This window comes from Aythya ferina, assembly GCF_964211825.1.
Source record: "Aythya ferina genome assembly, chromosome: 2".
In the NCBI taxonomy this organism is placed as follows: domain Eukaryota; kingdom Metazoa; phylum Chordata; class Aves; order Anseriformes; family Anatidae; genus Aythya; species Aythya ferina.
This window is the reverse complement of record NC_140297.1, coordinates 22,904,559-22,922,196: the sequence shown is the minus strand read 5'-3', so window position 1 is coordinate 22,922,196 and position 17,638 is coordinate 22,904,559. Positions and strand designations below refer to the sequence as shown.

Genomic DNA, 17,638 nt, shown 5'->3' with positions numbered 1-17,638 from the left:
CTTTCCTAATCCTATTTCTTTGCAATTACATAGACTCCTTAAGACAACTTCAGCAGAACTATTAGGAAAGCAGGTGACTTTTTTTTTCTTGGCTTTCTCCAGTAAAGTAACAGCAGAAAGAACAGGAGGGCAAGCAACCAAATCTCCACAGATCATCGTGGTCCATAAATGATAGACCTTACTTATAAATGGATGTTCTACTGTAAGTAATGTGAATATTTAGAATGTATCATATAAGTGTGCTTATTCAATGACTTTAGAAAATTCCACTATCCAAAAAGCTAACATACTTATTGGTTTTGCATAGCAATTAATTTAATCATAAATTCAGTGCTCAGAACCCTTTACTAGCTGTAGTAATAAAGCAGCAAGTACCTTTTAAGAAAAGACCTTTCTTTAGTTTTATTCATATTTACACATACAGAAGTTTTTGCATTAAAAAAAATGAAAACATCTGTACATAATATATAGCACAACAAATTTCCTATGGATAAAATCTTAAATTTGCAATTTATTTGAAAATCATTGTATTAAATAAAGCAGCATTAAAATCCAACAAATGGGGATGAGGACGAAGAGGAGAATAATGAACAAACAACGTTTGTGTTCTGCCCTTCCCATATATCTTTTATGCCAGTTGAATCCCTGTTGTCAGTGTAAACTGAAAAACCTCCAAATTCAGAGTTTATTTCACTTGTCTGAAATAGTTCCAGTAGGGCTTGCACTGGTGAGCTACAAGCGCTCTTCTTCTCTTCAGGAACACACAATCCATCTGTGTACTTTACACATAACTCCATATTCTGTTTCCGGTTTTCTCTTTTATTTCTTCCTAAGTAAAGCTTTACTTTTCTGTGCAGCTTTCCAGATGGTGAACTGTCTGCAGCGCTGGCAGCCAATTCATTAAGTTCTTTGTCTATCGCAGTCTCAGATACCTCAGCCTCCAGAATGACATTGTGCTGCATCTGTTGATGATTATCACATAAATCACGATGTTTCTTGACAAATGCAGGACTGGCATCTGTTTTTTTCAAACACTTTGCTGGTAGGACTACCGTATTATTCAATTTTCGTTTTGGCTGTGGAAAGTTTCTGTCTTTTTCACCAAAATCTGTAACTTGAGTATGAGAACACACAGTACACACGTCTTCCTGAAAACACTGTAAATTCCTTTTATTTACTTCTAGCTCAAACATTTCTTTACTAAATGGCTCAAAAGTTTGAGACAAGTTCTCCATGTAGGATTTGTCACCTTTCTGAGGAAGTAGCTGTATGAAATTTGATGATGTAACAGTGTCTCTTAAGTTTGTGACACAGGAGCAATCAGTTTTAATATTTTCATTGTTATTTCTGAATCTACTTTTTACTTCTGAAGGTTGTGACAGATGACAATAAAGAATTGAACAAAGAGATCCAGCAACTGGGGTAGGCATTGGCACAGAATTTGGTTGTATTTCTGTAGGTTGGCAATCCAGTTTGAGTGCCCGTATTGTAGTATCTTTCCATGAGTAACTTTTCAATGAAATGCGTTGCTTTTTTAGTCGTTCTTTCAGCTCATCTGGTCTGGTTATCTTTCCAACAATAGGAGAAAAATATCCTGTACTACATTTTGTCCTACAAATAAATTGTTTACAATGATTAACAATCAAATCATTGACAGAAATGTGAGAAACATAATTCAATACGTAAACAGCTCAAGACAAGGAACCAAACTTACATAATTTTTGTTTAATCTAAAAGCAAGTTATGGTAGCAACACTATTTCTACAGGACCAAAGTGCTTTGTATTTGAATTTGACATTTTCCTATTGATTTCTACATCTTACGAAATCATTTTAAAATTACAAAGTGGTCTAGTATTTCAGTAAATATTAGTCGTGATGCTACTAAGACCAAAAGTTGATTAACATAACATAACGACTATACATATTTGTAAGTATTCTGTGATAGATACACACAAGCTTAGTATAATTACTTATGCTTTTCCCTAATAATTCAAACCTAAACACCCTGAATGTTTTCAAATCACAAAAGGAAAAAGGGCTTGCTTTCATTAGGCTATGAGTTTGACTATGTACATTTCTTTTGATTTCACTTTATTTCTTCAATTCTTTTTGAAGTAATAAGAAAGTTATTTCCTTATCTCTGACTCATTTACAAAACAAATCTTGATTTGAGTCACTGCTTCAAGTAACAAGGATACTGCTGTTTACAGTCCATACTTTCTCTCCCACTTAAACATTTGAGGAAAAAATTTGAGGGTGTAGGTGTGGGTGGGCAGGCATGCACACCTGCTTCTAGTTGCCTTTTTTGTTTTTTAAATACCAATATGTAGATGATCTTATTAAGTTTTACATTTTTAGCTACATGGTAAATAAATACAACTAATAAAAACATTTAATGAGTTACAGAACATATGGTCTAATACGTTCTAATTTCTATAGAAATAAAGGTCACTTTTATATAGAGCAAAGGAAGTACAAAGATGGTTCATTTTCAAGCATTAATATATGTAATAACAGTTACAGTGACGAGAGGAAAATCCACTTTCTGTTGTCCAGCACAACAGAAGCTAAGAGCCTTAGATTATAGATAGGAACATCTTGACTAGACTACAAAAAATCCTTCCACTGGTAAGGAGAACAGCCTGACTGAGGAGGTTATAATTTGCTGATCTTCGGGTTACTAAGAGCATCAGGAAGTTTTTAGAGCAAGATGTCCAGACATTGCTGTCCTGTCAGGTGTATTTTTAGAATACTTGATATCTTGCTTTTTTGAAGGTTAAGGATAGATGGGACAACTTTCAGCATGTCATTCTAACCTCATATTCCCGTGATACCATTTGTACTTTAATTTTTTTCCCCCTCTAATTTCTGCTTTAAAGAACTGATTTGCCAGGTACCTACTGCATTGCAAATGTAAGTGATGTGTATCAGACTGAAACATGTTTTTTTCCATACTAGATTCAGAATTTTATACCATTTTTTTATACTAATTTTATAAAGTACCTTTATGTTCAATTTCTTAATTTAAAATTTAAGACATACAGCTTACCTTTTAACTTTCTTTGTGTCATCTTTGTATTCAACAAACTCATAAACAAACTTGGAGATTATATCATCAACAACTTGGTACTGTGTGCTTAGTGCAAAATTGCGGTGCTGTTCACTTTCAAGATGCTGGAATTAAGGAAAAATCATGAAACAAATATACTAATGATATGCACATACAAAGCAACACTATGATAAGGAGAAATAAATAAATATTGATGATTGATTATCACTAGAACAGAGTAGTTCCATTTTGAAGGGACCTATACTATAAAGATCATTGAGTCCAACCATCAGACTACTTTGGGGCTAACCCAAAGTTATATCATTAAGAGCATTATCCAAATATCTCTTCAACACGGACAGCCATGAGGCATCAACCACCTTTCTGGGAAGTCTGTTCCATTGTCTAATTACCCTTTCAGTAAAGAAGTTTTTCCTAATGTCTAGTTTGAACCTCCCCTGATGCAGCTTTGAGCCATTCCCACCCATTTTGTCACTAGATGCCAGGGAAAAGAGACTGGCACCTCCCTCTCTGCTTCCCCTCCTCAGGAAGCTGTAGAGAGCAGTGAGGTTACCCCTAAACCTCCTTTTCTCCAAGCTTGAGGAACCCAGTGTCCTCAGCGACAGGGCATGCCTTCCTTTTACCAGCTGTCTTGCCCTTCTCTAGATGCTTTCATGTATTTTAATATCCCTCTTAAATTGTGGAGCCCAGAATTGTCAACAATATTCTATGCCAACACTAAATACAGTGGGATCTTCACCTCTTTTAAGTGGCTGGCTATGTTGTGTTTAGAGCACCCAGGCTACAGTAACACCCTCTGGGCTGCCAGGGCACACTGTTGGCTCTTGCTGACAACCAGCAGCCAGCTGCCAGGCAGATGCAGTCTCCCATATAGGAGGGGCTCCATAGGATCCCCAAGGATATTTTGAGGAACAACATCAAAAGCCTTCCTAAAATCCAGAAAAACAGCATCCACCACACTCCCTTCATCCATTAAGTGGGTGCTCTTATTGCCAGCATGTCTCAGACAGGAACAATTAGAGCCTTCAGCTACCTAGAGGCAGTAATGAAGAACTGAAACTTGCAAAGAAGAAAAAAAACTACTTGCTGCTTTTTAGAAGATGTACTGAACACATCTTTTAAGATAAAAACATATATTAAACTAGCAAGTGGGAACTATCAAACATCTGTTTTAAGAATGTTTGAAAGCGTATACTTGTTTCACATACAGTTTGCAGATCTTCATACTTCTTTCCGCAACATTCACAATATCCTTTCCTCTTTTTGTCCTTCTGAGGGAGCTGAACAGGAGTTCCACAGTCCTTGTCACTATTTATTTTGTTTCTGTTAACAGAAAAGATATATTAATGAGTCTCAAATACGAGCTGAATTCTATACTTTTCTCTTAAACTAATGTTCATTCTCATTCACCTAATTAAAAAAAAAAAAAAAAAACTTTATTTCCCTTCAAACTATTTACATCACGTTAGCAAATGCTTCAGAAAAACAGAGAAGAGAAGAATAAAGCAGGTGCACTCTTTAGCAACAATTCTGTACTATAACTGAATATCACATTTTTTTTTAAAAATTGAGTGCCTACTTTTTAGCTTGTTACTGACAGATATCAAAGGAAGTCCTAAGAAATTCACTTCCTGGAAAATACTTACTGGATGGCATCCAAGATGAGGACAAAGAAGAAACCAGTGGCAGAAAGGAAAAAATTATCTTATGCTGACCCACAATGATAGGAGAACGCTGCATTTTTGGACGTATGCATCTGTATGTCCAAAAAAAGGACTAAAGACAGGATAAAGAGGGTACAGAAAGACAGACAGACAGCAAAAGTTACAGTGCAGCAAATACAACAGTCAAGATGTGGATATTAGTATTAAATATCACAAAAGTAAGAAGCAGAAGAATTATTTTAGAAAAAAAATATTTTAAAACAATCTCCCTCTCTATCAATAATGAATTCTTAACAAACCTTTGTTTAGATTGAGTTTGTTTTTGACCAGAAGGCAGCTTCTTATCCACCTCAAATGGACTATAAGGTTTTGGAACACAGTAGTTCAGAACTGGAAAAGTAGGTAACTGCAGATAAAATGGGCGGTAGAGGCTGTATTGAGACAAAACAGATGCGTTAGAACCATCAAAAAACATCAGTTTATATTACAAACTACAGAAAGATTAAACATCTTTGAAAAAGCGTTTCTCTTTCAAATATGATGTATGCAAAACGTACATCAGGTGAATACCCTAGAGTAAGTAATTCCTTCCAATCCTGATACTTTTTCAAAACAGTCAAGTTTCTGTAACTGTCTTGCCCATTCCACCAGTATGGCTGTTATGTCTATGGATTGTGGAGATTTGCACAGCAGAATTTGAATAGAATCACACTTAGGAACATACCAGAACTAGTAAGTATACACTAGCACTCTGAGTAGAATAAAAACATTTAAACAAACCGAATCATTTAGCTGCAGTGCTGACGTTCAAGTTAGGTGTAATTCCCCCCTTCCCCCCATGTTACTTCCATAAACTACCCAAGCAGAAGGAAACTCAGCTAATCCAGAAAATGAAATAAAGACAGCTCAGTATCTTCAACTTCTGAACTATTATTTATGTTGCATAACCATCTAAAAAGCACAAACATTTAATAACATTATGTTGCATAAACATTTAGAAGTGTTTGAGGTTTTACTACAAGTTAGAGGGTTCATAATGGAATTGAAACTCACACATTTTTATATAAATTTCTCTGTACTTGAAAATGTGTTTTGTGTTTTGTCCAACTCTCCCAAACTATCCTCATTTCTCTCGTACCTATTCTTAACCTCTTAACAGATTATAATTTAAGACTAGGCTTAGAATCCACACCCCATATCCCCACCCCCAATTCAGGAAAGTGTCAAAAAATCCAGAGCTTGTAAACATAAAGCAGAAGTCAGTTAAGAATGCAAAGATACAAAACATACTTTGCAGAACTGCACTTTGTTATATTTCATTCTTCTCTCAACTTCTGACAACCTCTTTCCTTACTGAGAAGTTAAACCACCAGGTCTGATCAATTACAGGACCAGAAAGACATGAAAATTTAAAAGTCTGAAAGTACAAGACCTCATGCCACTACAGATATTGAAATTAGATTAACTGGGGTTTGTTTGTTTTTTAAATAAATCATTGAACAGGAAATTCAGCCTAATTTCAAGGAATGGTTTTAAGTATAACAACTTTCTTTACAGTCTCTCAAGATGAATTTTATGGAGTTGAGATTGCAGGATTGGAATTTAATATTGAAAGTTTTATTAGCCTTTTAGGCTACATAATTTGGATCTAAAAAAAGTAAGATAAAATGTTGAGGGTCGAAGTTTCCAGGCTCCTTCCTTTTCGTTCATCTGACCCTTGGCAGAAAATAAACCAGAAGAACCCACTCTCGTGATCTACAAGCTGAAGCTACACATTAACTTTCCACAGCCATTACCTATTGCAAACATTCCCTACTATCTCTTATCTCATTCAGTGGCTAAACACAGATTCACAGAGCATGCAGAGATGAAAAGTTTCTGTCTTATTGTAAGACATTATGTCTGGCATTTAAAGTCAGCAAGTCCAAGAATGCTGAAATCTGAAGGCCGCTTCCTTAAGACATACTTCCTAAGGGTTTCTGAATTACTCAGTTTGAGAATCGTGTTATTGAAAGAACACAGAAGACTTACCAACTCCTATCCTCCACCTTCACAAATGGATTTTTCAGTCTACCTGCTCAGGGAGGAGGGGGAAGGAAATGAAGATAAATAGTTTTCTTCATTCAGAATATTACTCAGAATATTACCTGAACTGATAAGAAGGCATTATTTATTTTAGAACTTATTATGTACATATTTTGACAAACTCCTGAATTTTAAGAAGTTTTTCTGCAAGCTTTTTTTAGAGCTACAAGTTAGAAAACAACTTTACACTTATCTGATAATAACTACTACATTTTTAAGCATTCAGCAGTTCCATGAAAACCTCTACATATACCAAAATACTTACTTCTTGACTTTTGGGTAGTAACTTGTTTTGCCTGTTGGAAAAAAAAAAAAAAAGGAGAAAGGAAGTATAAAATTCCTGTGAAACTTATTTTGTATCTTATCTCAAAAATCTAGTTTATTGTTAACTTATGAGGGTCTTCCTATGTTAATCATGACCTGTGATACACATGGGTGATAAATTCTGCAGAGATCAGTCTGATCAGGACTTTGGAAATAGTCGTATTTCCTAAAGAAATATTTAACTCTACACTGCAAAAATGAATGTTCTCATTCAGAGAACATTTTTCTAAAACAAAGTAAAAGGGACAAAAAAGACCCCACTCAGGGAAATTTACTCTTTCTTCCCCCAAAATACTTACCATAATTGAAAACAAATTCTTGAATGTGGATAAGGTTTTTCCATAGTTTACAAATGCTAATTAACTACAATCTGTAAAAAGTTACCAAAGCTGTAGATAGTAACATTCTCCAAACAATATAATCCTCATTTAAATGGATTAAAAACAGATAATTTTATTAGCAATGAAGACTAAAATTAGAGTACTTTGCTTTCAGAAAAGATTCATGTCTAAATTCAAGCATCAGCTTCTAACCATAATTGATTCTGGCAAAGGTACACAATTTATTTTGTACTACTTGCAAAAACATACAAATATCACTGCACTATCTATGAAAACCAAGACAAATGATTTAGTAGAGGATTTCACGTGGCCTCAATAATTAACTAATATGTGTTATGTTGTTTTGGAATGCATGTAGCACATTTCCATTTTTTTTTTATTACAGACCCCTGCCTGGAACAGATAATTGTACAACTTCACATGCGTAATTTAAATTACAAAGCAACTGCAGATGGATTGCAAACAGCTAAAACAGTTTCAATGTCTAAGCATATTATACGCTACAGGTTGGAGAAATCAGGATTTTCACATGCCAATGGCAGAATATTGGCAGAATAGTCTGAAGATGGTTTATACTAGTTCTTTAAAAGACTAGGAAGGAAAAACAGCAGTTGAGCAACTGACAGATTGCCTAGAGACAGCTCCTTCAGGAAAACACAACTGTGATTTTTCAAAACAAATCAATCCAAAGGAAAGGGAAAAAAAATCAAAATCAAAAGTGAAGTTCTAATCACTGTTTCACAGTGAAAATTATACAAGGCAATGTAACCACAACCTATGTTAGAATAAAACCAAGGTTCATTTTTTTTTACTATTTCTAAAGCGGGGAGAAGAGAAATCTCAAGTTTTTCAGTATTTTTGTTTCTTAGATAACTATCTCAAGAACAAACATCTACACACTATGTAATGCTATTATGGAATTTATTTTTGAATGCTGAAATGTATAGCATGAGCAAGACTTCGTTAAAATAAATACTACATACCGCGATGCTTACAGATTTTAATATGCTTGTGTTTTTTCATTTAATCGAATAAACTTTCACAAATAGCAAAAACTCACTTACCACATCTTTCAAAGAACTGCCTGTGCTTTTAATTAGGTAGAGCTCTTTCTTCTTTTGTTCAATGTAATGCTTAACATCTGGCAAAAAGAGGGAGAATATTTAGCTGAGTTTGTTTTTGTATATTTTAAGTTATTTGTCATTTGTAATATTTTGAATTCAACAAGAGGATTAGCCAAGTCAATGTTGTAAGTTCAAGTTAGGTTTTATCAAACAAAAATATTTACCATCAATATGAAGGATCTTCACTCCCCAACTCAAAGCATTGGACAATATACTACCAGAGGGAATTAATTCCTACAGACAAAAAACATTAATAATTTTAAGCTATACATAGTAGAATATATACAATAACTGTAATAAATATACAACTTGTAATATGAACTGTCATAATAAAGCTGAGATCAAATTTTAGACACTTTATTTGCTTCTTGCGAAAAGAGCACTTTCCTAAACTGACTTTTCCATCTCCACATCACTGCACTTCACCATTAAAGGATTATACTTAACCTTTCACAAAGCCAAGAGTGTTCTCTACCGTCATATTTTTAAATAGCTAGGATTTGAACATGAAATTGTATATTTACTTCAATTTCACTAGCACTCCTTAAAAAATGCGAGCTATGTTAGCTATCTTGGTAATTTATACTAGTCATAAGATTCTGTAGGCTTTAAATTCTTCAGGAAGCATCCAGAAAACACAACTTGACTATTTTGCTGAGAACAATGCCTTGACCCTTGACTTCTGCTTGAACATTCCATGAGAGATCTCTGTCTTACAGGACTATCACTCTTACTAGTGCTTGTTTTCCAGAACAGCAAGACCAACATTTATTGAATACAAATTTGAGAATTACTCCACTTACCTGCTCTCTAATTGCTTTTTCAACTAAGGATTTTCCTCTGCTCATACGTACCTATATTACAACAGAAATACATTTGTAGCAAGTTAGAATTCATTCAAAAAGCAAAAAGGTAAGGCAAGTTAAAATACATATTCCTTAGCAAAAATGTAACTATAGTAATCTTCTCTTGTTTACTGTACAGCTATTTTTCATGAATTTGCATTTTTCTTACAAGGTTGGGGTTGATACAAGCAGGTGTGTGGTGGGGAAAGGACAGAAAATGAGGTATCATCAGCTGGGAGTTGTGCCAAATTTAGCTAAAGCCATGAATGTAATCATAGCCTCAGTCTTCTCCCTATCTCTTTTACCACCAGTACAAAAGAAGATGTACTACATACTGTGTTAGGAAGATGAGGTGACTACATCCACCTAGTGCAGCGAAGACCAGCCCATAGATTGCCCCCCAGTCATTTTTCTAAACAAGACTATGGATACAGTACAGTACTTCGAAAGGATGCGAGACTTGCCCGCATAACAAGCTTCATGTAAAGCAGCAGAAAGTCAGATACTGTTGCAATTAACACGATTCTCTAAGAAATAACTCAAAAAACCCTGACAATTCACAATGTTCAATTTTAATTATATCCTTGAACTCTATTAAAGACTATTTCTGCAGATATTTGAAACAGCAATATCTCAGCAAACATTAATAGGCTACATTGCTAAAAAAAAAAAAAAAAAAGAAAAAAATTAGATATCATCACAAGCCTGGACATACTGATTCAGTTGTTAAACGTAACGATGGCAATGTTTAATTATAATTCAGTCATAATATATTTGAACAGATTTTAGTGTTGTATGCAGAAAAGACTCCTGTTTTCAATTTCAATCTCTGAAAATTTGCTTAATTAGCTTGAGTTTAGTTTAAAGCTTAACAAGATTGCCTCAAGTGGTTTAAAATTATGTTTGAACTGCTTAAAAGCAAAAGCCAAAAAAGTATCCATCCAAGGAACTGTAACAATCTTCAGGAAACAAAATGGGAAAAAAATGTAAGTGTATCTCATGAATTGTTCTTGATTTGTAGCATTATTACTAAGAAACTTACTGTATCTATTGTCTTAAATGAACTTCCATCACGTCGATCTTTTCGGTTGCTAGGATGAGGTGAACTATTTCCTCCATTGCATGCAGATTCTGGGGTAGGAACTGGAGAAATCTGACCGAGAGTTGGTGCAAATTTTGCCTCCTTTTTATTAGATACCAGATAGCTGATATCTTTGCTGAGAAAACTCTCCACTCTCTAAATATAAAGAAATAAAACAAGCCATTATTTCAGGATAATAAATCAGTAACTCCTTGCTTTGCATACATTAAAAAATGACAAAGTTTCCAGATAAATCTAATAAATTAGAAAATAAAGCTAATAGTAAGCTAAAAACCCACTAAATTAACAGGAAGATATTTTCTAAAGATTTATACAACTACAATTGAACTGCAGTAGCACCTTACAAATCAAATCCCAATTTAATTTTTCTGATTTTGTAATCTCAATAAAAAAAATGCTTTGTTTCAATTATTACCTATCCTTGAACTATCTAGCTGTAATACTTCCCAAATGAAGAATTCAAACACCGTACTGAGAAATTACAGAATAATTCAAGGAAAAGAACATTTTACATAATTTTATTTAACAGAAATTGCAAAGTGTTCAACTACAATCAAAGACATGAATATGCAAATGTAATTGACAGTTTGCAAAGAGATATAATTCAATGATTTTTAGGACCTACAGAATGATAATTTCAGGATAAATTACCATGTTGCACACCTACAGCATTCATAACCCTCCTCAGAAATGTAGAAGTCTTGAGTAGCTTCATAGTATTTTCATTCTCAGCAAGACATGTATTTTTTCCATGCTTATTCTCTCCTGTTTTGCTCTATCTTTCATTATCTATCACTGTGCAATTAACAATTTTATTTGGCTAATTATTTCTTGACAGTTTATGTAGCTTAAAATCTTTTTATCTTCTCTACTAATAATCAGTGTGGGAAGCACAAATTGCAGACACAGCAAGCCTCTGCCTTCTAATTCTGCTCTACATACTGTTTACAGAAATGGGACATACTGAGAGGGAGATATACAGGGAGACTTTTCAGTGCACCCCACACAAACTACAAAGAACCAGGTTGTTGATCTTGAGAACACTGGGCTTAAATCTGAAAATTTAGGCATATATTCCTCCGAATAATAATAATAATAAAAAAAACTTTATTTTCAACCTCTAACCTGTAACCTTGTTTACATATGAATTCTTATAATTCTGTTCTAAATACAAAAAAAGATGATGTGCTCTGGTTTAATGCTAAATGTAAAGATATGCATGTAACTAGAAATCATATTATTGCCAATTTCTTGCCTGTGCTTTCAGACAGCACCCTGATTTACAACTGTCAATTTCATACAACTGCTCAGCACTCCTTTAGGTTCAAAAAAGTATTAGCAAAACAACACTCAGAAGAGGTAACAATTTAAGCAAGTCCCTTTTTCTATCGTGGTTAAAGGACATTTTAATACTTTTATTGCCGTGACTCTCTTAAACTAATTCAAAATATCCAACTTTACAGAGGGCTAAGTGATTGCATTGCTTGTGTGTTACTATGACATCCTGTACTTGTTTAAATCAAAGCATGTTTTCCATACAAAAGAGAGAATTAGGTAAAACGATGCTTAACAAGATGCTTACAGAATTTGTGATTTGAATATGAGTATTTAAAAGCATTCATTAACAAGCTCTGTGAGGAAAGTATTTACTGAAAAGCCTATTTAGATCAAACACTAAGACTAAAGATGCAAAAACCCAACTATGAAAGTATTCCATGACTAATTACCACAAGTTCCCATCCCAGAAGCATTTTCATCTGCTTTGGCATAGGTATGATGAGGCACAGAGAAGTTGTAGGTTATAGGAGAAAAAAAAAAAAAAAAAAGCTAAACTGTATACAAAGAAAAAAAGGGCAAAAAAACTCACATCTTTCAAGGGAAAGTAAAATACCAGCTGCCTCTCAAATTCTGTCATACGGAAACTTACTAGCCTACAGATGAACCACTGCCAGGGCAGGGGTTACAGCAGCTAAACACCAGGTTGCTACCATTTAAACTCATTACTACTGCCATTTTAACACAACACAAATTAGAATCATGGAATCAGAATGGTTTGGGTTGTAAGAGACCTTTTAAAGATCATCTTGGCAGCCCCTCTGTGGTATCACGAATTTGAGCTCTTAGTGAACAGCAAACTTCCCTAGAGAGACTGAACACCAAACAGGTTCTTTGGTTCCTCTCAGCAAGGAACCTCCAATTACTAACACCTTACTTGCTTTTCTGGTGGCTCTGGTTCTTTGCACAGCTGGCCTTTCCTGGGTGTTGCCCGTTACTCACACTCTTCATTCTCCAGTCCCAGAGCACTGTATCTGTTACGTAGAGGCAAGAGGAAGATTCCTCTGCCTCCTGTGAGGGGAGGCAAGGGTCCAGTTTCCTTTGGCAGTGAGTCCATCAGCTCAGGGTTAGCAGCAAGCTTACCTCCCCCTTGCACAGACGAAGGGCACGGCTGTCGCTCAGCCTGTGACAGCACACGATGCCACACATCCATCTCTCACGTCAGTGCCCGGATGCTGCGCTGCCTGTTAAGCTCCTCTTCTAACACAGCTACTTGCTCAAAGAATTCATCCAGATGGGCACACTTGCACCCACCACACCCACCACTGACTTCCCACCCTAGGGGAACTTTCAGATGCTGCAGGCTCCATGCAGCTCAGGCTCAGGGCAGTTCTGTCTGTGCACTGGTGACCCCAAAGGGAGACTGTAGTGCTTCCATCTGGTTTTTACGTTCAGCCTAGCAGTTGCAACAGATGGACACCATTTTGTTTCAGTAAAATGCTGCCTCCTTTTGCTTCCCAGAAGAGAACAGCCTGCGTTCCAAAGGCACCCTCCTGCACAACCTGCTGCACAACCTGCCTTGCCATGCCCTGGCTGATGTGCTATGTCCTCTTCACAGCACTCCTGGTCTCTAGCACTCCTTAAGGGTTGTTTTTTCTAGGCGTGGGAGTTGTTCCTGTGCATGCCAAGCCTGGTCAGCTGCTCTCAGCAGAGCTGGGGGCTCGTGGCAGGTCTCTCTGCTACCCTGGGGTTTCCCCAGTTCAGGAAATTCACCCATACACCGCGATCCATGGCTCTGCTGTGAAACATGCCAGCACCAGAGCTGATCAACTCAGCAAGTGACTGCTAGTTGACATTACAGAGCGTTTAAATTTCCCCTTTTGCTCCTTGCCACTCTTGTAAGAATGTCACCAGAATGAGCTGAAAAAAGTTTTGTTCCTAAAGCTGTGGCTGTCACAGCTGTGTGCTCACAGCAGAAGGATGGGTACCCAAAAACACTAGGGTTAAATCCCAGAATGTAAGTGCAGTTATCTATACAAATCTTTTTGTTACAAAAGTCCCAGGCTGTCCTTGACATACTCCTTGTTATTTGCATGCAAATAAATGCCTTTAACAAAAAAATAAAACAAAAAGAACACACAAGCACCACCTACTTCTTACCTCATCGCACACAATTTTGGTCCTGTCCTTAGAATATCCTCTCACTCTGCTCTTGTTTTCAGCTCACATTGCAACCTTGATACTCGGGAGCTGATGTTCCTGCCACCAGCCAATCTCCCAAATCCCAATGTTTCCCTCTAAATGCTTTTGGGCCCAGCAACCACACAAAAGCTTTCTTCAGTTCTTTCTCCACAGCCTGCTCTGAATGCCAGGAAGTGTAGATATCTCCTCTCTCTTAGGTGACAGCTATTTCAGCCCAGCTTTTATAAAGCTCTGCTTGTACTTACTTGAAAATAAGCAAAACCAACCTCACCACTCCATTTTTGGCTAAGTAGCCTCTAAATATAAAATGTATTAGAAACTTTGGAAAATGCTGTCTTACGTATAAATTGATCAAATGCTTACAAAGTTCCATCAAGGAATCCAACTAAAGAGACAAACCTAACAAATAACTTGTACCAAGCTAAAAGAACACCAGGACCATCAAGAAAACTATGTTAAGACTTCTTTAAAACGTATGCAAAACACTTCCTCTATTCTATTTAGGTTCAGCTGAAAAGCTTGATTTATAACGTGTAAACATGTGCCAAAAGTCAGAAGTTGCAGAAACATTTCACCTCAGACAATGAAACTTTAGACTTTTAGTAAACTTTAAGTACATTTATTTAATAAACTTCTAAACAAATGAATCATCAACTGAAATCAAACCTGTATAATAAACTTTTGCTAAAGCTAGCAGAACAGCTTCTAGCAACAAAAAGCCCAACTTGTTGATAAGCTGTCCATATTAAACATTTCAACATTAAGGAAAGCGCTAAAAAAAATAAAATCCTGTCACATTAAATGTAACATTAAAATTCAATAATAAAGAAAAGTCATCCAGGATGCTTTTTGCTTCATAAAAGGTCTGCACATGAACTTACCCCTCCTAGTTCTTTGAGGTCCTTCCCTATTTTTTCAGAGATCACATTTGATGGAATATCGAGGTAAAACACCTTCCCGGTGAGTGGTTTATATTTCAGTTTCTCTGGTTTTCCTACATCTTTTTTCGCATTCTTCAAAGCAGATTTTGTCTTTTCTGTTTTTGCTTGCATTCCATCTGCTGCCAAAAGAAAAGGGAATTTAAACAGAATTGTATTTCTTTTTAAAAAGAAAAATTCCTAAATTACAGAAATGGACAAGGCAAGTATCCACGCAATACAGGACACTTTAAAAAAAAAACAACTAAATGTTAAACATGTTATTATTTACATTGTTTTGACACACGTATAGCCCTTACAAGTTTTTCCCTAAAATCACATCTTAAAAAGGACTTTTTTATTTCAGTTGGTATATGGTGCCACCAATTTTCTCATCCAGTTTGGCAAGCATTTTCTATCTCTGTACCACAGTATATATACTATTTGTACTGATGATCACAAGAACATCATTTTAAAGGAAAAGAACCGGCCTCTCCCACTATCTCATCTGGAGAAAAAAAAAAGAAAAAAGATTCATATAGATGCATTAGAACAAGACTAGGTCAAAAGTCACGGAAACATCAGAAGTACAAGAGCTAGATCCTACTATTTATCTAATTTTTGAGCACCCAACTGAGATGCAGGAAGACTATGCTTAAAGTTCAGAATCATTTTAGCTTTGACTTTCTGCCTTAGCAAATTTTATTTTAAAACTAAGAGACCACATACAGCTATTAAACTGTGCTGATGATCTTTCCTGAAGCTCAACACAGAGCCTTCCACCCAAGCCTCGATAAGAAACAAAATAAAATGGACAATTTTATTATGCCAGTTTTAACTGATGAATCACCCACAACTTAAACACCACTTGCAGTTCTAAGAGGAAAAAAAGGGGGGTCATTGTAACACCAAGTTAGGGAGAAAAAGCATAAGTATGAGGAAAGACTGTACATTAAGACTTTGTCAGTCTGAAGAAGAGTGAATTGGGGGAAATATAGCACAGATATACAAAATCAGAAAGAGCATAGAAATAATGGTTAAATAGCTTATTCCAGTACAAGAGCTATGGGGCACAAAACAAAACTAGTAGTCAGATACAAAACGGAAAAGAGGAATTGACAGTCTATGCAACGGGGCAAGCCTGCACAGCCTGCTGCCAAAGGACACTGTCAGTACCAAGATGTGATTCTGAAGGAAGGCTGCACAAATAGATGGAAGAGGAATACTTTCTGAGGGATCCTAAATACATAAAAGTGAACTGTAATTCATGAAATTCCTGCAACTAAACACAGCTGGAAACTAAAATAATATTATTAGGGGAAAGTGATTGCACTCTCTGGTCCTACACACATCCATTATATGAACCGATTTACAACCTGTGATGGAGAGGCAATCATCCAAGACTGGCTTATCACTGGTTTTATATAGTGGTTTCTTCCTCACTGCCCAACGCCCTACTCATTACTTCTCCTTTGGAGAAGTTCAAAATGGACAGAGGGTTGCTGCAGGAAGTGATGAGACATCTTCTGGAGGCAAAAAGCCCACAGGGAGAACAGCCCCTCTGCTACTCATTCTCTCCCTCCCTGAAAGTGTCTCCAGCAGAGAGAGGGAGCAGAACAACAACTGGTGCTGCTATGTTCTCTAAGTAATGGTTACGAACACGCAGAAATGAAGCAGTAATAACAGTCAGTTTAGTAAAATCTGGGAGACCAAAAGCAAATCCAGGAGACCAAGAGAAACAGGAAGCATGGAGACTCCAGACAGTGCAACTGATTTAGAAGCTAAACAAAAAAGACGGCTGAAATGTTGGGTCAGAGATGAGCTGAGCGCAAGCGAAATTCCATAGGGATCAGATGTGGTGTTCTACCCTGCACACGCGAGCAACACCCAGAGCAGAGCTGAAAACTTAACGCACTGAATATTGTAATTTTTATTGGAAAACTTGTATTAAAATTACTAGGGATAAGCAAAAACGTGGAGTTAGTTAGCAATTTTAATTAAGACTGACGTTTTAATAATTTCCCTCTTAAAGTGCCTGCATCTTAACTCTGTGGCCCTGAGGTGCCCGAGGCCCCTCTCGTGCACGGCCCTGATACCAGCAAGGCTGTGCCCGGGTGGAGCTGGTTTCAGGGCGGCAGCCTAGCTTCTGCTAGCGCCTTCACCTCCCCAGCTAGGCTGTTTTTGCGCTTAATTCCCAACATTATGCAAAAAAAAAAAAAAAAGAACAAACAAACAAAGAAAAAAAAAAACTTAAGCGTGTGAGCGCGAGCGTGCTAAAGCGATGCATTCCGGGAGCGTCCCTCCAGCTGGCCACGGCCACCCAAGGCCACCAGAGGCTCACTCACCGCCAGCCTCACAGGGCCGAGAGGTCCCGGCCCAGCACCGGCTCCCCCGGCCGGGCCTCAGGTGCACGCCGAGCGCCCCCGGCCCTCCCCAGCCGCCCCCCCCCGGCCACTTACGGGTCCGCGCTGCTCTAGCGGTGCCGGGCTTCATCGTGCGGCGGGGTCACATCCTCCTCCGCCGCCCCGTGAGGAGACCGCGGGGGCAGCGCCGCCGGTATGGCCCCAGCCCCAGCCCCGGGGCCCCTCGGCAGCCGTTGGGGTCCGGCCCCGTCCCCTCACGGCCCCGCTGCCGGCCGCGCGCCGCCAACGGTCGCCCCGCGTGACGCGAGCTGAGGGGAGAGCGGG

At 37.2% G+C, this 17,638-nt stretch overlaps 1 protein-coding gene across 3 annotated transcripts; it reads right to left on the bottom strand.

Annotated features, from left to right (window-relative positions):
* Positions 1 to 372: 372 nt before the first annotated feature.
* Positions 373 to 17,556, bottom strand: DBF4 (DBF4-CDC7 kinase regulatory subunit). 3 transcript variants are annotated; one of them, XM_084508039.1, is made up of 12 exons: positions 17,411 to 17,556; positions 14,916 to 15,091; positions 10,498 to 10,692; positions 9,414 to 9,464; positions 8,775 to 8,844; positions 8,551 to 8,627; positions 7,087 to 7,117; positions 6,768 to 6,813; positions 5,036 to 5,167; positions 4,281 to 4,395; positions 3,052 to 3,176; positions 373 to 1,611 (listed from the first exon to the last, which is right to left on the bottom strand). In XM_084508039.1, exons 1-12 carry the CDS (start codon positions 17,442 to 17,444, stop codon positions 546 to 548), a joined length of 2,118 nt encoding a protein of 705 aa, XP_084364165.1. In that variant the 5' UTR covers positions 17,445 to 17,556; the 3' UTR covers positions 373 to 545. The 3 variants fall into 3 exon arrangements, with proteins under 3 accessions (XP_084364165.1, XP_084364163.1, XP_084364164.1); XM_084508037.1 differs by having other exon boundaries at positions 14,916 to 15,094; positions 17,411 to 17,555; XM_084508038.1 differs by having other exon boundaries at positions 6,768 to 6,810; positions 14,916 to 15,094; positions 17,411 to 17,552.
* Positions 17,557 to 17,638: the final 82 nt, after the last annotated feature.